Source organism: Anabrus simplex, chromosome 13 (genome assembly GCF_040414725.1).
Source record: "Anabrus simplex isolate iqAnaSimp1 chromosome 13, ASM4041472v1, whole genome shotgun sequence".
Lineage (NCBI taxonomy): Eukaryota > Metazoa > Arthropoda > Insecta > Orthoptera > Tettigoniidae > Anabrus > Anabrus simplex.
The window spans coordinates 106589864-106607131 of NC_090277.1; the positions used below are offsets into that span (position 1 = coordinate 106589864).

At 36.1% G+C, this 17268-nt stretch overlaps 1 protein-coding gene across 7 annotated transcripts in view; it reads right to left on the reverse strand.

Moving 5' to 3' along the window:
• Isha (Insulator su(Hw) mRNA adaptor) overlaps positions 1 to 17268 on the reverse strand; it is a 402024-nt gene that overhangs the window by 175511 nt on the left and 209245 nt on the right. For all 7 annotated transcript variants that reach the window (XM_067156873.2, XM_067156871.2, XM_067156870.2 and 4 more), the window contains exon 14: positions 1000 to 1164. In XM_067156873.2, coding sequence (XP_067012974.2) covers positions 1000 to 1164 — 165 coding nt within the window. The remainder of the gene's footprint in view (positions 1 to 999; positions 1165 to 17268) is intronic.

Sequence of the window (17268 nt, forward strand, 5' to 3'; positions counted from 1 at the left end):
TAGCACGAGGGAAAACCGTGGCAACGGCAACTAGACTGTAGCATCGCTCATACCTCTGCTACTTTCTCAAAGCCAAGGATCAGAGTGAGACAGGCCCATGAAAGGAACATACTGAATCTAGCCCATAGCAGAAAACATAGTGCACTGTATGTCACCAGAGAAGACTGATCTGGGCAATGGACAGGGATAAAATAATTATATCAAAGCCATTTCAATGATATTCTGGGAGAATGTTAAAGTGCTACAGTCAAGGAGAAATGGTGGCCCCTTATTTAACAGCTGACATTTAAAAAAACCAACAAACAAACAAAAAACAGGTCAACCAACTTCCAGTCTGTAAGTGAAGGATTGAAAGAAGCTTACTGGGTGTTTCTCTGAATGATTGTCACCTTAATATTAGCATAAGGCATGAAACTGGACTAAAGGATGTACAAAAGGAGGTCTGAGCTAAGAAATAGAGCTAAGGTGGGCATGAAGCAAGATCTAACCCCCCAAAAATGAATAAAGGCCAAATAGAGTGGTATCTGAGAACAGGATATTCTTTGCCTAGGTGGTAAATTATGGTGGGACAAGCCAGGGACTACTGTTCAAGATAGAACATCCTGGAATGTGATGGTGTATTGATAAGACTCGGATTATGGTTTTAAAAGGTCAAGCAAAAACAATGGTGCAGGTGAGGAAAATCAGACATAGAAGAAAATATAAGTGAACCATGTGTAGGACTTCAAAGTGTCAATATTAGAAGAATGAAGTCCATAAGTTCTGCAAGAAATCTTGTTTTTAATTATTTTTTATACATTTCTATATTAAAATATTTTATTCAGAGTATAACTTTAATAGAAAACATATTTCATAACGAAGTCTTCAAAAATTAGTTAGGTTTCAATTATTTACTTTTCTCTCTTTAGTTACGTGGTTACATTTCGTTCACAAAATGGAATGATCACTTTACCACTTTTCTCAGTGTAGTCATACACCAGGACAGCAGGATACACTTACGGCCTGGGGTGAAGGGAGAGTTGACCGGCTGCGGCACGCCGCTCATCATCGGCTGGTGCATCATCTGGCCACCAGGTGGCATCAGGATACCCTGCATACCAGGTGGTGGGACACCGATGGGCACATTAGGCATCATACCATGACCCATTGCCATAGACATTGGAGCTATGAGACCAGAAAAAGACACACTTCTATCAGAAACAAGTATTTCTCTTCTAGAGTAAACTTTAATGTCATGTCAAACGAGGTAAAACACTGGTATACATAGATTTGCAGCAATTTCCCACATAAGCTTGTCAAAATACTAGTTCTATAAGAATCTTTCAAATTACTAAGCTTGTTTTAGTATTTCTCCATACTGGAAGCTGAGGAGTTATGCATTAGAAGTTACTTATAGACATAATTTAGGTACACTAATGGAGCAATGTCTCTATAGTGCACAAACATATGGGATAAACAATTCAAATATCCAGTAAATCATGGCCTTATTTCTAAAAATGGTGCAAAATAATGTAAAGACTATATTGTATCTAATTCTCATAATTATAAAAAGACCAGACTTGAAGATTAGGTGCTTAATAATGAAAGCCACAGAACAAGAGTTTGACATTTTTTGTAAGAGTATTAACAAAACTGGAACTTTTTGTGCACTGCTACTATAAACTGATTCATCGTATTGTCACAGTGAGTCGAGTGAGAAAGCGAAAGCTACCTAGAATGAGAAAAATGTGCACGGAGTAGAACTAGGTTTCCACATTTCATGTATTATATCAGTATTGATGCTTGCAAAATAAATTTTAAATGATTTTGTGACAAGAATAACTTTCAAATCATGAAATATTGAACATACTTCTCAATGATAAAAAGTAGCATTATTTAACTAATGTGCGCGAGTTTTTCTGTGGACAAACAGCTGGTAGACAGTCTAATTTTGCATTCTAGAATATGTATTAAATTCAAAAGTTTGAAAATGATAAAATTCCCAAACATGAAAAGGAGTACCTCTACGCACAAAATTCCTTCACTAAATGCCATGTGCTTACATGCTTGATGTTTGGGAAATTATTTAGCAACCATTATTAATAAATTTACAGTTATGTATTTCTCACATTATTGATTTAAAAAAATGAAGTCCTTCAAAGTTTACATGCCAAATGTTTTGAAAAATTCTAGCACCAAACATCCACAGATTCATCATAACCTTTAAAAAGTGACATATCAATGAATCTGATAGTTCAATATTTAGTGGTTTCATCAAGAACAGCTTCTTGCCTTCGATCACCTCTGTTGCTAATATGATTTGAATGATCAGGTACATGGAAAAATTGAGTTTTATGAAAATTGTCATGCATGATGCCTCATTCAGCACTAGTAAATAAGCAGCAATCCATATAAAGGCATAAATCTAACATCTATAAAAACTACAAAGATTAAGCCAATAACTAAAATGTTAACTTCCAGTTCAAAACCATCAATTACATCATTAATTCATTCCTTAATCCACTGTCAGGATATGTTCCAAGTTTATATTTTGTCTCTTAGGAAAACGATCATTTGCAATAGTCCTATTTTTAAAACTAACTAGAAATATCTTAAAGCGGATGTACATCATACAGTAACACAATTTAGAATCTCGCCCCTAATTCATTCCCTTGATTAATGATTAAGTAGGAGATATGACAAGGACTAGTCACAAGTTCAGACTTCCAGCCTACCAACATGCATTATGCCCTCAGATTGGATTGCATTTCTAACAAGGTTTGTAGTATAGCACTCCTAGGAGAAACACTGAAGACTTTATAAACAAGTCAGTGGGGAATTGCTGTAATCAAATTACTTTTTTATCAAGTAAAACCTCTACAATTTCATTCTCAAGCATTATTATACTGCTTGGGATGAGGTGCATTTATGTTTTCTTTATAAATTGTACAATAATTAATAATTTAGGAAAAATTATTAAACAAGCAATTTTCAGACACCAGATCTAAGCAACCTGTTTCTGATAGTATCACATTTTTTAATCATGAGAAACAAAACAAGTCATAAAAAGAAGGAATACACAAATCTCAAAACAAATGTCATAAGCTGTGTAAACCTTCTTTTTGAGTATGAAACATCACACAACCAGGTTGATACCCTAGTTCTTACAGCTAGGCTCCTATGATAAATGTCTTTCTTACACATTACACTCCCACTGTTAAAACACTGCAACAGTTCCACCAAAGTAATACAATTACAGAGCATGCTTGTTTCAAATAATAGCTCATCTGTAGAGTTGCTAACGTCTACGACGGTAGCTTGAAGTATGGATTGTGCAGAGAGTACATGCACAATCTAGGAGGCATTGTAGTCTGCTGACGATGCAGAGGCAGGATGGAAATAGCATCTGCATTTAGTTTTGTCAAAGGCGCAAGTTACATTCTACCATGAGCAGATGCTAGCTTACTCTCCAAACCTTCGAACCATTGATATTCTGAGGAAAGCTGACAGAATGTGATGATACTCCTGTGATAGGCATGTCAAACTTGCTGAGCAACATTACATCTAGCAAGGGCATACAGCAATAATCAGATACATATGGCAGGAAGTTACAGATAACTAAGGCAATCGGCCAAGTGGAATATTAAAACAAGCAGGTAAATACCGTACTTCACATGTCAAACTAAAATCTTTACTTATCGATCTACAAAACAGGCTGAGGAATCAAGAACGTTGTTCAGGGAGAAGTGATCAAATATGAGATAATAATACAAAGTAAAATGTCCATTAAATGAATCTCTGTAAAATGAAAACCAGTTTAACCAAAATGTGCACCTGAATTTTTGTAAAGAAATTTCTAATTTTCTAATGTGATAAGCATGTAATAAAACATTTTTTTCTCAAAGAAGTTGTGCCCAGAAATGTTTCTGTTTTGAGAAGTTTTAGTGAAGGTCAAAACTATTCACTGACATCGTTCATTGCTATAGTTGCCTTCACATAACTTTCAACTATTCTTGTTACTACAGAAACGTATGCCAGAAAATAACTCCTGTGAGATATGTGCATTCAATTCCCAGTCATTAAGAATGACCCGATTTAATAAGGTTGAATTATCAGACATGCATATGGCATATGCAGCAGCTTAGGAAACAATAATTTGACCCAGCGAATTTATGCAGAGCAACATTCTGGCCACATGACATTTTCCAGGTAAGATCAATGTCTTCAGCACAGTGGCCAGCTTTGCGTAAAGAAAACAAGAGTTAGGAGCAAATCAAATTAATAGAGTATTAGACTTCAGAAATGAGGTTTTGCAGCAGTTTGGAGACTGTCCACAAATAAACATTGAAGCAATTACTCATTTCTTAAGTACTAGCTGGCAAATGTTGAGTATCCTACGACAACAATTTGCAGAATAGCATTAATGTAAAAGTTGATTTTGCCAGATGCACATTCTGAACAGAAAAGGCATGATTTCTCAGAAATGACTTTTTCAATAAACGCAAGTTGCATTTGAAGTGATAGGCATCCTAAGGCTGTCTGTATCAATGGAAATTTTCTGTAAATATTTGGATTGGAGTTGTTGATAATCATGTAGCCTGCCTGGTGACCAAGATCATTAAGGCATCAAGTCTATATTGTTTGGTTTGACACTGTGGTTAGACAGTTTGACTTCCATTCGTAAAAAAAAAAAAAAAAAAAAAAAAAAAAAAAAAAAAAAAAAAAAAAAAAAAAAAGATCAGAACATTGGCCGGCAGGGAAGGAGAGGTGATGGTATACAATTTATAATCCCTCTATTGTGTGCTGAAAACCTGATTTCAATTCCAAACCTATCCACTGTGTTCATATGGAGTGAGGGCATATGATGAAGTTGGTGATTTGCCTGTCTGATGGGACGTTAAGCCTTGAGCAGACCCCCTGATGCAATTTTACAGGAGTAGGCTATGTGCCAGCACCGGGTTTCGCCCCTTTCCCTTTCTATTATCATGTATCACATCATTCATTTCATCTCATTAACTCCTCTGATGAGGTTGACATCAGGAAGTGCATCCAGTCATAAAAACTCTCCACAAAGCCTCATCTCATGTTGCACCCGAGAAGTGGGACAAGGGTTGAATGAACACCACTTTTGATAATTATGTAGTGGAACTATCTCTGAAGGCTGCATGGTTCAATGAAAACGTTCATGGTGCATTTCTGGTGAATGTACTTCCAGAATTACTTGAAGATGCCCCAAGATGTCTTTCAACACACAACTGTGGAACAGCACAGTTCAGATTATTTAAATTATTTTGATTTATTTTAAACACCAAAATTACTTGAATTAACAGTTTTCCAATTCGTTGTATTGGGAGAGCAGGTCCAACTGCTTAGACTGCAGTTAATTTTTGTATCTGGGATCATATCAATTCAATTGTTTAAGAGTCACCCATCAATACAGAAGACGACTTAGTTGCTAGAATTCATCTTGCTTTTGATAATCTTTGTAACTGCGCAGAGGCATTTAGAAGAATTTTTCATTCAATCATACGATGTTATACTTTGTGTCAACAATTTTGCATGTTTTTTTAAAAGTATCATTCTGTTAATATATAAATGATTTTCTGTATAACTAATGTAATGAAATATTAAGAACGGTTAGGTACTTTTAACACCAAGATTTCTTCAAACCATCATACCTTTCCCATAGCTGTCTTAAAACAGAAGAATTTCTGGAAACTACTTCATTATGAATAAAAAGTTAAATGATCTCTACCACATCAGAAAATTATGAATAGTTACTCTGAAACACACTGTACAGGTTTTTTTTAATGTTTGGGATAATCCCAATTTATAATTTCCTAATTATATTTCAAAGTCAGTTCTATAAATGAGTCAGATACCAAAGGAATTTAGTTTGCTTTCATCTAACAAAAGATTCCTTAAAACTGAGATGACAAATTCTGATCTAAGTATTCCCAAAGTTTATAAATAAATAAAAGAACAAGGCAACATAAGAGAATTCACAGTATTACATGAATATCCAAGTACTATTTAGGTGACAAAACAAAATGCTAAATCTGAAGCTATTTTTAGCACTCTCTCTTGAAGAATCATTTCAATCTCATATAAACTCTTATACGATAAGTAATAGATACCCATGCTTGCTTACTTTCATTAGCGAGTGAGCTGGTGCTAATATTGTGCAAGTATTTATTTTAAATTACACTGACGATATGAAAGAAGAGTAGATTTTTCGTAGACTTTCCTGACAATGTGTAACAGCACAATCATAAAACCATTTATCCCAATAAAATAAAACAGCTATTCATGATGGCCTTCAATATCACTCGCCCTGCTTATTTGTCAGCCTGTAGTTTGACATGCCAGCCAGAGCAGATACCAGCACCAAAAATACCAATTATGCTACAAAGAAATTACAAGGATCTACAAGATTCATGATGCTCCACATGTGACCTGCTTTCCCAAGCAGGTCCTGCCATTTTTTCAGGACTCGATGCAAAATGGCTCTGCTTCTTCTGAGTGGATTCTCCAAAAATATTTGGGGCACTTTACCTATATGGTTACCTACATTTTGGTGATAAAAATTTGAAGAGCTCCTAATCAGTTACCTAATTTTGGTTTGTCATAAAAATCTAAGTCTACTTTCTGCTACGTTCAGTTAATCCTGACTCTGTAATGATTAGAATTTGTTATTTACGTGACAATTCAAATTCTGTACTGCTGAAAGGATCTTGCAGCTGTGACTCCCAAAATAAATACACACACACACACATATATATATCCCTACGTAATTAATCCTGCATGATAATAATAACAAGGTATCTGACAGATTAGTATTTTCCAAACCAACACTGAGCTACTGTTAGGATATGACATGAAATTTATAAATTGCTACAAAATCTAAGTCATAAAACCTCACAAAATGACTTGCTAAACAGCTGGAATGAGATATGCCCTGATCTTTCTACCTTTGAATTTCATACAATATGAAAACAAACCTCCCATTACTTGAATACAGGAAAATACACGATGCAGATTTAAAATACTGGGCAATTTTATTTCTCCTTTCCGACTTAGAAAGGGCTCTAAATTTACGAGTGATATCAGAAACTTGCTTAAGTGCTACCTATAGATAGGGAGTGGGGGGAGTGTTTGTCTGTTCACTACTTGATGTGTACTGAAATGTCACATCTTCCAGAGATCAGCCAGGAGAAAAACACAAAGAAAAATACAGAAAAGCATCAAATATTTAGTCAAATGAAAAGTCAATCTGTACTTACATGCGCCGAGCACTTCCCAGTAGGGCAGGTTCGTGAAATACCACTTCCGTCGGAAACCTACTTCACTGCAAGCCCTAATTACGAACAATAGGCAAGTAAATACCTATGTAAATTGAAATGTGATCTTTACTGCCACTTTCTTCAATTTCCTACTGGCTATTTTTCTCCCCCTTTTGGCCCTCTACTGAAAGAAAATAAGGCAATTCACCCTGAGAAAATCTCTAAAATCAATATGACTTTAAAACCCTTCAAGAATAGTCTGTTATCTGCCTGGCCACTTTGCTGTCTTTCGTAGAACAATAACTAAAAAGTAATGTAGCCCAGATTAATTCTAGATTTATCATTCAGCAACTCAAAACAACTGAAGTGGTTTATGTTCTAAAAAGAGAACATACTACGTGCAGAAATACTTGTACATATCTAAAACTGAATATTTTAATCACACAATTTCTATCCATTATTTAAAAGAACTCTGCTACATACACGACTGACAAACCAGCAGAAGCTTACTTATTGAGCCTGTCAACAAATGGGACTGAACCAGCTCAATTTACACATAAGAATATTTAGTCCTTTTAAGCAAGTTCTTTCATCAAAACACTTCCTTAATTCCTTGAATCAAAGACTAAAATATTGTAAATACCATTTTGATTAATATTTCAAATTCTCTGTTACAAAATGAACAATTCTAAGCTGTCAAGAAAGAGATATCTATTTCTATAAAACACTGTCACAAAATTTTACCTCCTCGAAGTCTATCGGAAAGTTTCTGCTCTTGAATACACCCTTGAACTTTCTCAAGATTTTATTACTAAGTCTAGTATCAAGAAACCATGAATGTACTCTAAATCAATCTAATCACCTATTGTATATAAGGGCCAAGGAGAGGCAAATCAAGGCTGTGGATAAACTTGCAACTTGCCTTCTATTCTGATAGAGACTGGGAGTTTCAAACTAGTACTAAACTGGCCTATAAAGACTACTTCGTTTTGATCAAAATTTTAATGCAGTTTAAATAGTGTATTGTAAATGAAGTGTAAAAATATACTTCAATGTGAACATCTGACTTGAACAAATTTAACATGCATATCTAAATTATTCTCGAGATAGGAGGGAAAAGCAACATCTGAAATTTCAATAAGAGAAATATTTGTTTTAACTCGATCATAAGACCTAATCAGCTGTCTATAACAGTAGTTTCCTCTCCAACATGAAATTGGCTCAAGGGTCAGCTACTACTCTAAATCTCCTGCAAAATAACTGGAATGGCTAAGCATACTTATATACACACACACATAAAAATGTTCATAGGGACAGATTTATCTATCCACACACTCCATGGATAAACTGTAACATTTTACGCCAATGAAGTCTTAATTGATTTTGCCAGCACTGAAATTGTACTACTTGTTTACCCCATGCTATAAAATAAACGTAGTTTCTTAATTTCCAAAGAACTTTTACAAAAAAATTATGTTACATCTAGAATTACTTAACACTTAGAACTTCTGCATATAAAAAAATATTTACTGAAATCCAAAGAATCTTCCCAAAACGGATGTTTCAGATCACTCACAAAATTTACCACGGAAGTAAGTGTGTTGAAATCCATGTGCTGTTTCTTTTAATTTTATGTCATTATCTGCAATAATTTTAAAAATCGCCATACAAAATAAATAAAAATAAATTTTAAAAATAAATCTTAAGGTAATATCAAACAATGGACACTTAGCAGCAAAAGATGCCACCAAGTAGCAGTACTGTAAGTACAGTGAATCAAGCCAAATTAACTGTGTGACATATGCATTACTGTAAGCAACATTATCAAGGTTAGCATTTTTTGACTGTCTGGTAAATTACTCTAAAAACATCACTTTAAAACCTTTCACGAATAATCTGCCTGCCTACTGTGCTGCCTTTCATAGAACAATAACTAAAATGTAGCCCAGATATATTCTAGATTTATCATTCACCAACTCAAAACAAATGAAGTGGGTTATCTACAGTGAATTATAACTGAGTTTATTATGCATTCGATTCACATATCACAAGCATAGTCTGTATATGCCATATGGGACATTTCTGAAGCAAGCAGGGATGGGCTACAACATGAGATATTTATCGCTAAATAAAGGGCTTTTAAGGCCCACAGATTTGCCTGACTAATAAAAGAGCTATACCATTAGTCCCTGAAAAACTTGTTTTTTTTTTTTTTTTTTTAAATGTGGGATCTGTCTTTCCCACCATTTCCATTTTTATTTTCTCAAACCCAGGAGTTCAACTTTGGGCTTATCACTACTAGAATTTTCTGATTCACTCCTGCTTTTCTCTGATCTGTGTTTATACATATATGTCCAGTCGTACATAACTTTTTATGATTTGAGTGAATAATGCATAATAATTTGAAAGCGAATGAGCTTTCTGCAAATATTGTCCCAAAGCAGTAAATACTCAAAGGTCTAAATACACAATAATATTAAGGAGTAATCCATAGTTCTCTCTCTTCTGACAAGCATATCGAGAAGCAAAAGTCTTAATATCAAATATGAATTCTCTTGTATTAAAATATAGCTACACTGTGAAAGGAAACCAAGAGGTACTGAAGATCGTATCAAACTCTGTGCTACTGAGAAATTCTTATCTACTCTCTCTTGTGCAAAATCTTATTTCACTTGACTTGTTGAAAATACGGCTCCCTTTTGTTCAAAAACTACAAAAATAATTTAGACTCATTTACTTGCAAAACTAGACTAAGTTGTGCTTATACCAGATTGAGTCATCAGACAACTATGCCTTAAATCCTATGAATGTACAATATTGGTGTTGTACGAGGTGTGTTCAAGTTCTAAGGTTCCGTAATTTTTCTTCAAAATTGCAATGTGGAGAAGTGACGGAAGAGTTTCAGAAGTAGTTTATGAAGGTGGAGAAACTGGAAACCTTAGAACTCCAATGGACCTCTTAACGTATCCCTGTTTTTGTTGTTAACTTCTGAGAAAGAGAAAATACTTATTCTCCTGATGAGTGCTAGGTATGCCACCGTCATCAAGTTTTTATTCACTCTACAGTACCTAAATCGTGTAAGTTTCTTCACATAGCTTTGGATTATCCGCTTGAAGATGGTATACTCCCAGGGAATTCCTACAGTATGTTCAACACATCTCCATCCCGGAGATAGAACACCAGTCTTCTTCTTCCTCGGTTCTAAGTGGTTACGAGAGGTGGAACTTCCATAGCCGTTGCAGGAGTATACAACCTGGCTTCTCTAGTATAAGTCATGCACCACACCCTGTATCTTCACATGAGTCACAACTTAAAAACAAAAGAAGGAATTGAAATTTCTTGTAAGAATAAAGACAACCCTTTCTAAGGGTGATGTAGAAATACAATTTTTCAGAACATTAGGTGGTGTATGAAATGAAATATTCCCCTTTTGTTTTCGAGTTGCTCTTTATATGAAGGCACCAACTGTTATCCCAACAATATTTTTACATTTAGTGAAACTTCCTCACAACCAAGATTATTACATTTAAAAAATATTAATTTCACAACAAACTTACCCCATGAATTTAAAAAACCTAATTCCTTAAATTCACACGAGTCACATTGTAGAAAAACCATTTTGATTTATAAAATATCTTCTCACAATGAAATACTGGTAATTTTAACGACCACTGCCCATGTTTTTTTGCTTATGTCCTCGAATTAGTATTCCTGCATGCTTCTCTTAGTATTTGAAGACTGCTAAGCTAGCAATTCTTGATAAAGAAAATGACCTGACCATAAGATGATGGAAAATTTCTTGAGTGCAAAATTGTGTCAACAAGCTTAATTTTAACAGACATTTTCCGCGGTATGTTCCTACTAGAGAAAATCTTCAGAGGTCGCATTACTTCAGTGTTATATTGATATTTAACATTTGGCCACAAACAAGTTTTCACAGCCAATGTCTGTTATAAAGTAGAATCGTATGACTTGAAATTTTATGCACATGATAGTGTACAATTGACTAATTTATTAAAAACCTTTAAAATATAAACAAATTTTTAAACTTAACGGTCTGTTTAGGTGATATCATAGGACCAACATTTAATTCTAGAAATGGACTGGCAATGTTTTGCACTGCTCTGTGGGATTATTTACAAAATATGAAACAAAATTGTGCCTCGAGGTAACAAACAGGCTGCTTATCAAAATTACTATGCTGTATCTTTGATTTACGAATGGCACAACTTTCGAAACACACTCTAGATTGTCCTCCTCACATTTAGAATTAGCTAGTGCCAATCCTCTAATCATGCGGATGTTCCTTCATTCTTAAGTCATGTAACCTCACTGAACATCACATGCTTTACTGGTCAGTAGCGAAAATATATAGGTTTAATACCTTATATCATTAAGTGGAATTCTTTAAAGTTATTAACTGAAAGTATTTTCTGAGAGTAGGTAGAATTAAGAGGGAAAGAAAAATTTCACTGGCAAAACTTTAAGAATGGATTCCTCATACAGAGAGAAGAAAGAAAGGGTATGACACCATGGGTCCAGACATATGTAATAAGATTTATTTGACTTCTGGTAACGTAAGTGCAATCAGACACTCCAAATACAGGATCTTTCACTCAAGGTGGGGCTGGCCAGCGGAGCGCAGCAGGTAGAAGGGTGAGCTGAGGGTCAGACGAGCACATGGCAACGCGGAGTTGAGACAGCTGCCAAGCAGGATTTTAAGACATGTATACGGTTATTGCTTAACTGTTATTGTGTTTAAAAATTTTATAACTTGTTATTGCTAAGTGTTAAAGCCTATTGTTTCAATAATGTCAATAATAATTTTCATATACGACACATATGTATTGATAAATTCCTGTAGAGAAGTTAGAAGGCGATATACAAAGGGCACTAGGAAAGTTTTGCAATGTGAGTGAATGCTTTAGACTTTTTCAAAATAATTTCAACCACACTCAATACACTTCTTCATACATCGAAACCAGTCACTGATCCAACTCTGCCTGTTTTCTTTGGTTACATTTTCACACTCTTGATCCCATGCTGCCAGAAGCTCCTCGTTGGATGCAAAACGCCACCCTTTCAGCTTCATCTTCACTTCTGGAAAGAGTGCGAAGTCACATGGGGGCAAGATCAGGACTGTATGGAGGGTGATCAAGCACAGTCAACCCTGATCTGGCAAGAAAATCCATTGTTACATTAGCACAATGTGCTGGAGCATTGTCGTGATGCAAGAGCCAGCTGTTGAGCCGTGACCTTGGACGGAGCTGCTTGAGAGCCTGGATGACCTGAGGCAGACAAGTCTCACTGTACCACTTAGCAGTAACTGTCCTTTTTTAACGTTGCACTGACACAGATAGGTCTTATAGCGATGATGGGACGGGAAAGGCCAAGGAATTGAAAGGAAGTGGCCGTGGCCTTAATTAAGGTACAGCCCCGAGCATTTGCCTGGTGTGAAAATGGGAAATCACGGAAAACCATCTTCAGGGCTGCCAACAGTGGAATTCGAATCCACTATCTCCCGGATGCGAGCTCACAGCTGCGCGCTCCTAACCGCACGGCCAACTCGCCCAGTCCTTTGTGTTTCTAGCACTACCTGAGTCAGCTGCCTCGTTTAGTGAATACTACAATCAACCTTTTCTTCACTGACAACTTTCGCACAGTCACAGGATTACCATCATCTTCAAACAGCCACACCTTGTACTGGGATTTTGTTGGGACATCGTATTAATAAAGCAGAGTTTCGTCACCTTTAACGATACTATTAACGTTACGCAAAGTCCCATTTTCAAACTGTTTTAGCATTTTTGGGCACCATTTCACTCGATGTGCCCTTTGTTCCTCTGAAAGTGAATGAGGCATCCAAAGGGAACAAACCCTTCTAACATGGAGATGGTTGTATAGAAATGAATGAATAACTGGTGCAGGGATGTGGAGGGTCTCTTCTACCTACCGATATGTCAACCGCCTCTCTTGCTGCAATATTTTCCTCACAGCTTCAACGATTTCCTCAGTCACTGATTCGGACGGTCGCCCGGAACGAGGATCGTCTTCAACCCCAAAATTTCCCCTCTGGAACTCTTTGTACCAGCGGAAAATTATTGTCCGATGCGGACAGTCTTTCCCCAGCCCAGGAGTCATTTCCTCCAGGCACGGGTCAACAGTTAATTCACGAGCAAAATTGTAGCGGATTGTTGCGCGATATTCACATTTAGACCACACTGACATCTTAACTTGCTTTCAATCCCACTGCTTGGTAACAACTGGTGTGAAGGTCGCGCTTGACTGTCTTCTAGACCGGTTTTCACCTCTCTTTTCATCCCTCACCATAACAGGGGTGTCCAGCCAACCGTTTTTGCGTATTGCAAAACTTTCCTAGTGCCCTTTGTATGGGAAATTTCCTGGGTGCGAACATTCCAGGTAGAGAAACTGTAAGAAGACTTGTGAACAAATTCTGAAGCACAGGTTCGATTCTTGATAGAAAGCGAAGAGTAAAAAAGCGTGTGCTTACAGAGAAGTAGAGGAAAAATTAGAACATACTCCCACAAAAATAGCTCAAAAAACTTTCACAGGAAACAAAAATTTCGATTACCACTGCGTGGCGAACTACAAAAATGTTAAAATTGAAATCGTACAGAACCACTGTTGTTCAAGAGTTGCGCCCACATGATACAGAGAAGGGTAAATTTCTGTAACTGGGTTTTAAAGTGTGTTGATAATGGGGTACTTGATCCAAAATTAATAATATTCTCTGATGAAGCATGTTTCCATTTAAGTGGACATGTCTCAAGTCAGAATAACAGGTACTGGTCTTCAGAAAAACCTGAAAATTTCATACATGAAACACTCCTAAATGATGTGAAAATGGGAGTGTGGGCAGCAGTAACTGCACATAGGATAATGGGGCCTACTTTTTGAAACCACAATCAATGGGCAGAGATATAGGGATGACATTCTCGTACCATTTTTTGAACAACTAACAGACAATGAATGCCAGTCTGGATATTTCCAGCAAGACTCGGCAACCGTGCATACGGCTAACGAGTCATTATATTTAATTGAGGAAATTTTCGACAACAAGGTGATTAGTAAACCATTGTGGCCCGCAAGATCCCCAGATCTTATGGTTTGCGACTTTTATTTATGGGGAAAATTGAAAAATAAGGTTTAAGCAACAAACCCTCACACTCTAGATGAACTCAAAATATCCCGAGAGAAATTAAGGCTATCTTGGTAGATGAACTAATGCGTGTGAATGAAAATTTCCTTCGACGATGCCAGATGTGTAAATACAGGTGGAGGACATTTTCAACATCATCTGTGACAAGGTAGGTAATTATTTTACTTTGATTATGTGTTAATATGTGTGCTTGTTTTTCACATGTGATTCGTTTGGGCGCTCTCTCTCAGCCCCACGCTTAGCGCCATCTATCTGCTGCGCTCCGCCGGCCGGCCACACTTTGAGTGAAAGACCCTGTACTATTGCTCTGTTACAAGAATACCGTACATCTGTAATGCCAGCTGGAACTCTCCATTCACGTATCAGATGAAATGTTCAAAGAGTAACCTCCGCTAGTCTTTGCATGGAGGGCTGGACACGAGAAAAAATGCCCATAGCATCCAAAAGTCCAGGTGTTTCTGGACAAAAGAGCATGGTGACTAAGCAACTTTGCAACTTTTCTGCAGTTTTGGTCATATATTTTTATTCTGTCTATATGAGGAATCCATTCAAAGTTCTGCCATTATAACAACATCTACAATTCAAACACAAACCTCTTAAAACAGCCAAGTCACTCAAACTTGTATAAAAATACCCTTAAAAGCTGCTGACCAGTTGAAAAATCACATGAGTTTAGTGAAAAGCTTTTGTGTTGTCATTTTCACAATATGATGATCACAATGCTAAACCAATAAGTGCAAAAATATTAAAGCGTGAGAAAAATGAGCATGTTACAGTAACCTTGTATTTCCAAGATGTGAAAAATTTCTATATGTCTGAATGCCTATTTGTTAATCACGATACTGTAACTGAATTATGATAAATAGAAGGTAAACTAGTTCACAGCAAAATGCCACAAGAATTCACAAAACCGGCTTCAATTTTATGGCATTTGAGAATTAAGAACCAGATTCTAATGTTATTAATCTTGTACTTTACTGTAACATTCTGAAGAAGTTCCACTAAAAAGAATCCAAAACACACTTATGCTATACAACTCTACTGCTCCACATTGGAAAAACTGTCAAATATCACTATTATTATTATTATTATTATTATTATGCAGGGAAAAACACGCTTTACTCCAAACTCCGGTCATTTTATATAACAGGCACTTTTGAGGAAAGCCAATAATATATAACATCAGCAAAATTAAGTTCTTTTTAAAATTATGAAGAAGAAATGTGAATGAGAATGAGAAAAGCTAATGTTAAAAGTATAGGAAACAATTTTGGTTTTTCAAATATTGATAATGTATACTGGGCTATATTTAATTTGTAAATTCAAATCTCTGTATATTTCTTAAATTTAAATTATAAATGTTCATATGTATGTAAGTTATGTCAAAGGTTGAATCAAACTGTTCATTTCACAATTATATATTAAAGGATAGTACGCACATTATAATGTGTTATTAGTTTTACACTCCACTAAATATTTTTACAAGTTTCAAAGAAGCCAAGGTGCCAGAATTTTCTCCCACATGATTTCTTTTATTTGCCAGTAAATCTAAGACATGACACTGATGAATCTGAGCCCCTTTAAATACCACTGGAATAAGATGTGAACGAACCCACTAACATAGGCTCATAACCACAGCACACACATTAATTCCATTGAAGACTGGGGAACTTCTTAGCACATTTAGTGGATTTCTTTAGACACAATGGATTTTCACATTTGTGACAGAAAATTCCTTGCAACAGACATATATGTAGTTAATGGTCCTCACACCCATCAGCTCAAAGAATATTTAACCAAAGATTCTATCGGCATTACCGAAGAGAGAGAGAGGAACCGTTCCTCATATTTTGGGACCTTGCCCTCATGGAAAGATGCTGCGGAATGCAGGCATAACAAGATTTGGTTCTTCTTAGCAAATTCCCTCAGAAAGAAAAGTTACAGGGTCACCGAAGAGGTATCGGGACTTACCAATAACGGTAGCAGTAGGAGAATTGACATCATAGCCTACAAGGAATCAGAAGGTGTAGAATATATAATAGAACCACAGACCAGCCAGAAGATGTTGATAGGGAAAAGAAGCTGATCTATGAACCGACCATAACTTATTATAAAGATAAATTTGAATTTAAGGACTTTAAATTAACAGTATTAACGGTACGAGGAGGGACTATTCCTCGATTCATTGTAAATTTTGGAAGCAATTTAATTTAGACATTCCAGAACTGCAATAAGGACAACACTTCCAAAGTCGGTTACGAATGTGGTTGAGTATTCACATTACCTTTTGTTACAAGCACAAGCTCCAAGCATACTGCTGTTTATGACCGTGTGGAGAAACTTCCCTATTGCACTATATTACCTTTTTTTTTTTTTTTTTTTTTTGCAATGCTGGACATGTTTAATGATCCAGTGCCCAATTTCAAGAAAGAAATTTTCTCTAGCACAAGGATTCCGCTAAATTATGCCAAAGTTGCTTGGGATTCAAGGACGCTCTGGACAAGTTACTTGATGTGAGGATAGTGACCTGCTACATCATGGGCATCAAAGCGCGCAGGACACAGTTTACAGAGACATCCAAGGGGTGTAGTGGATGATTGCACAACTTCAAACGGCGCTACGGCATTGAACAACACAAAAGAACAAGATTCAAAACAAAGCAGCAACTTGAAAATACACAACAAACTGCAGAATCAGCTCTAACACTTGTAGATGATGTAAACAACCTTTAACCCATCATTTAGTGTGGAAATCATTTTCCACCAACCAGTGGTCTGGTAGATTTGGCGAGACTGAACAGGAAAACCCACCCTCTCATTTTAAAGC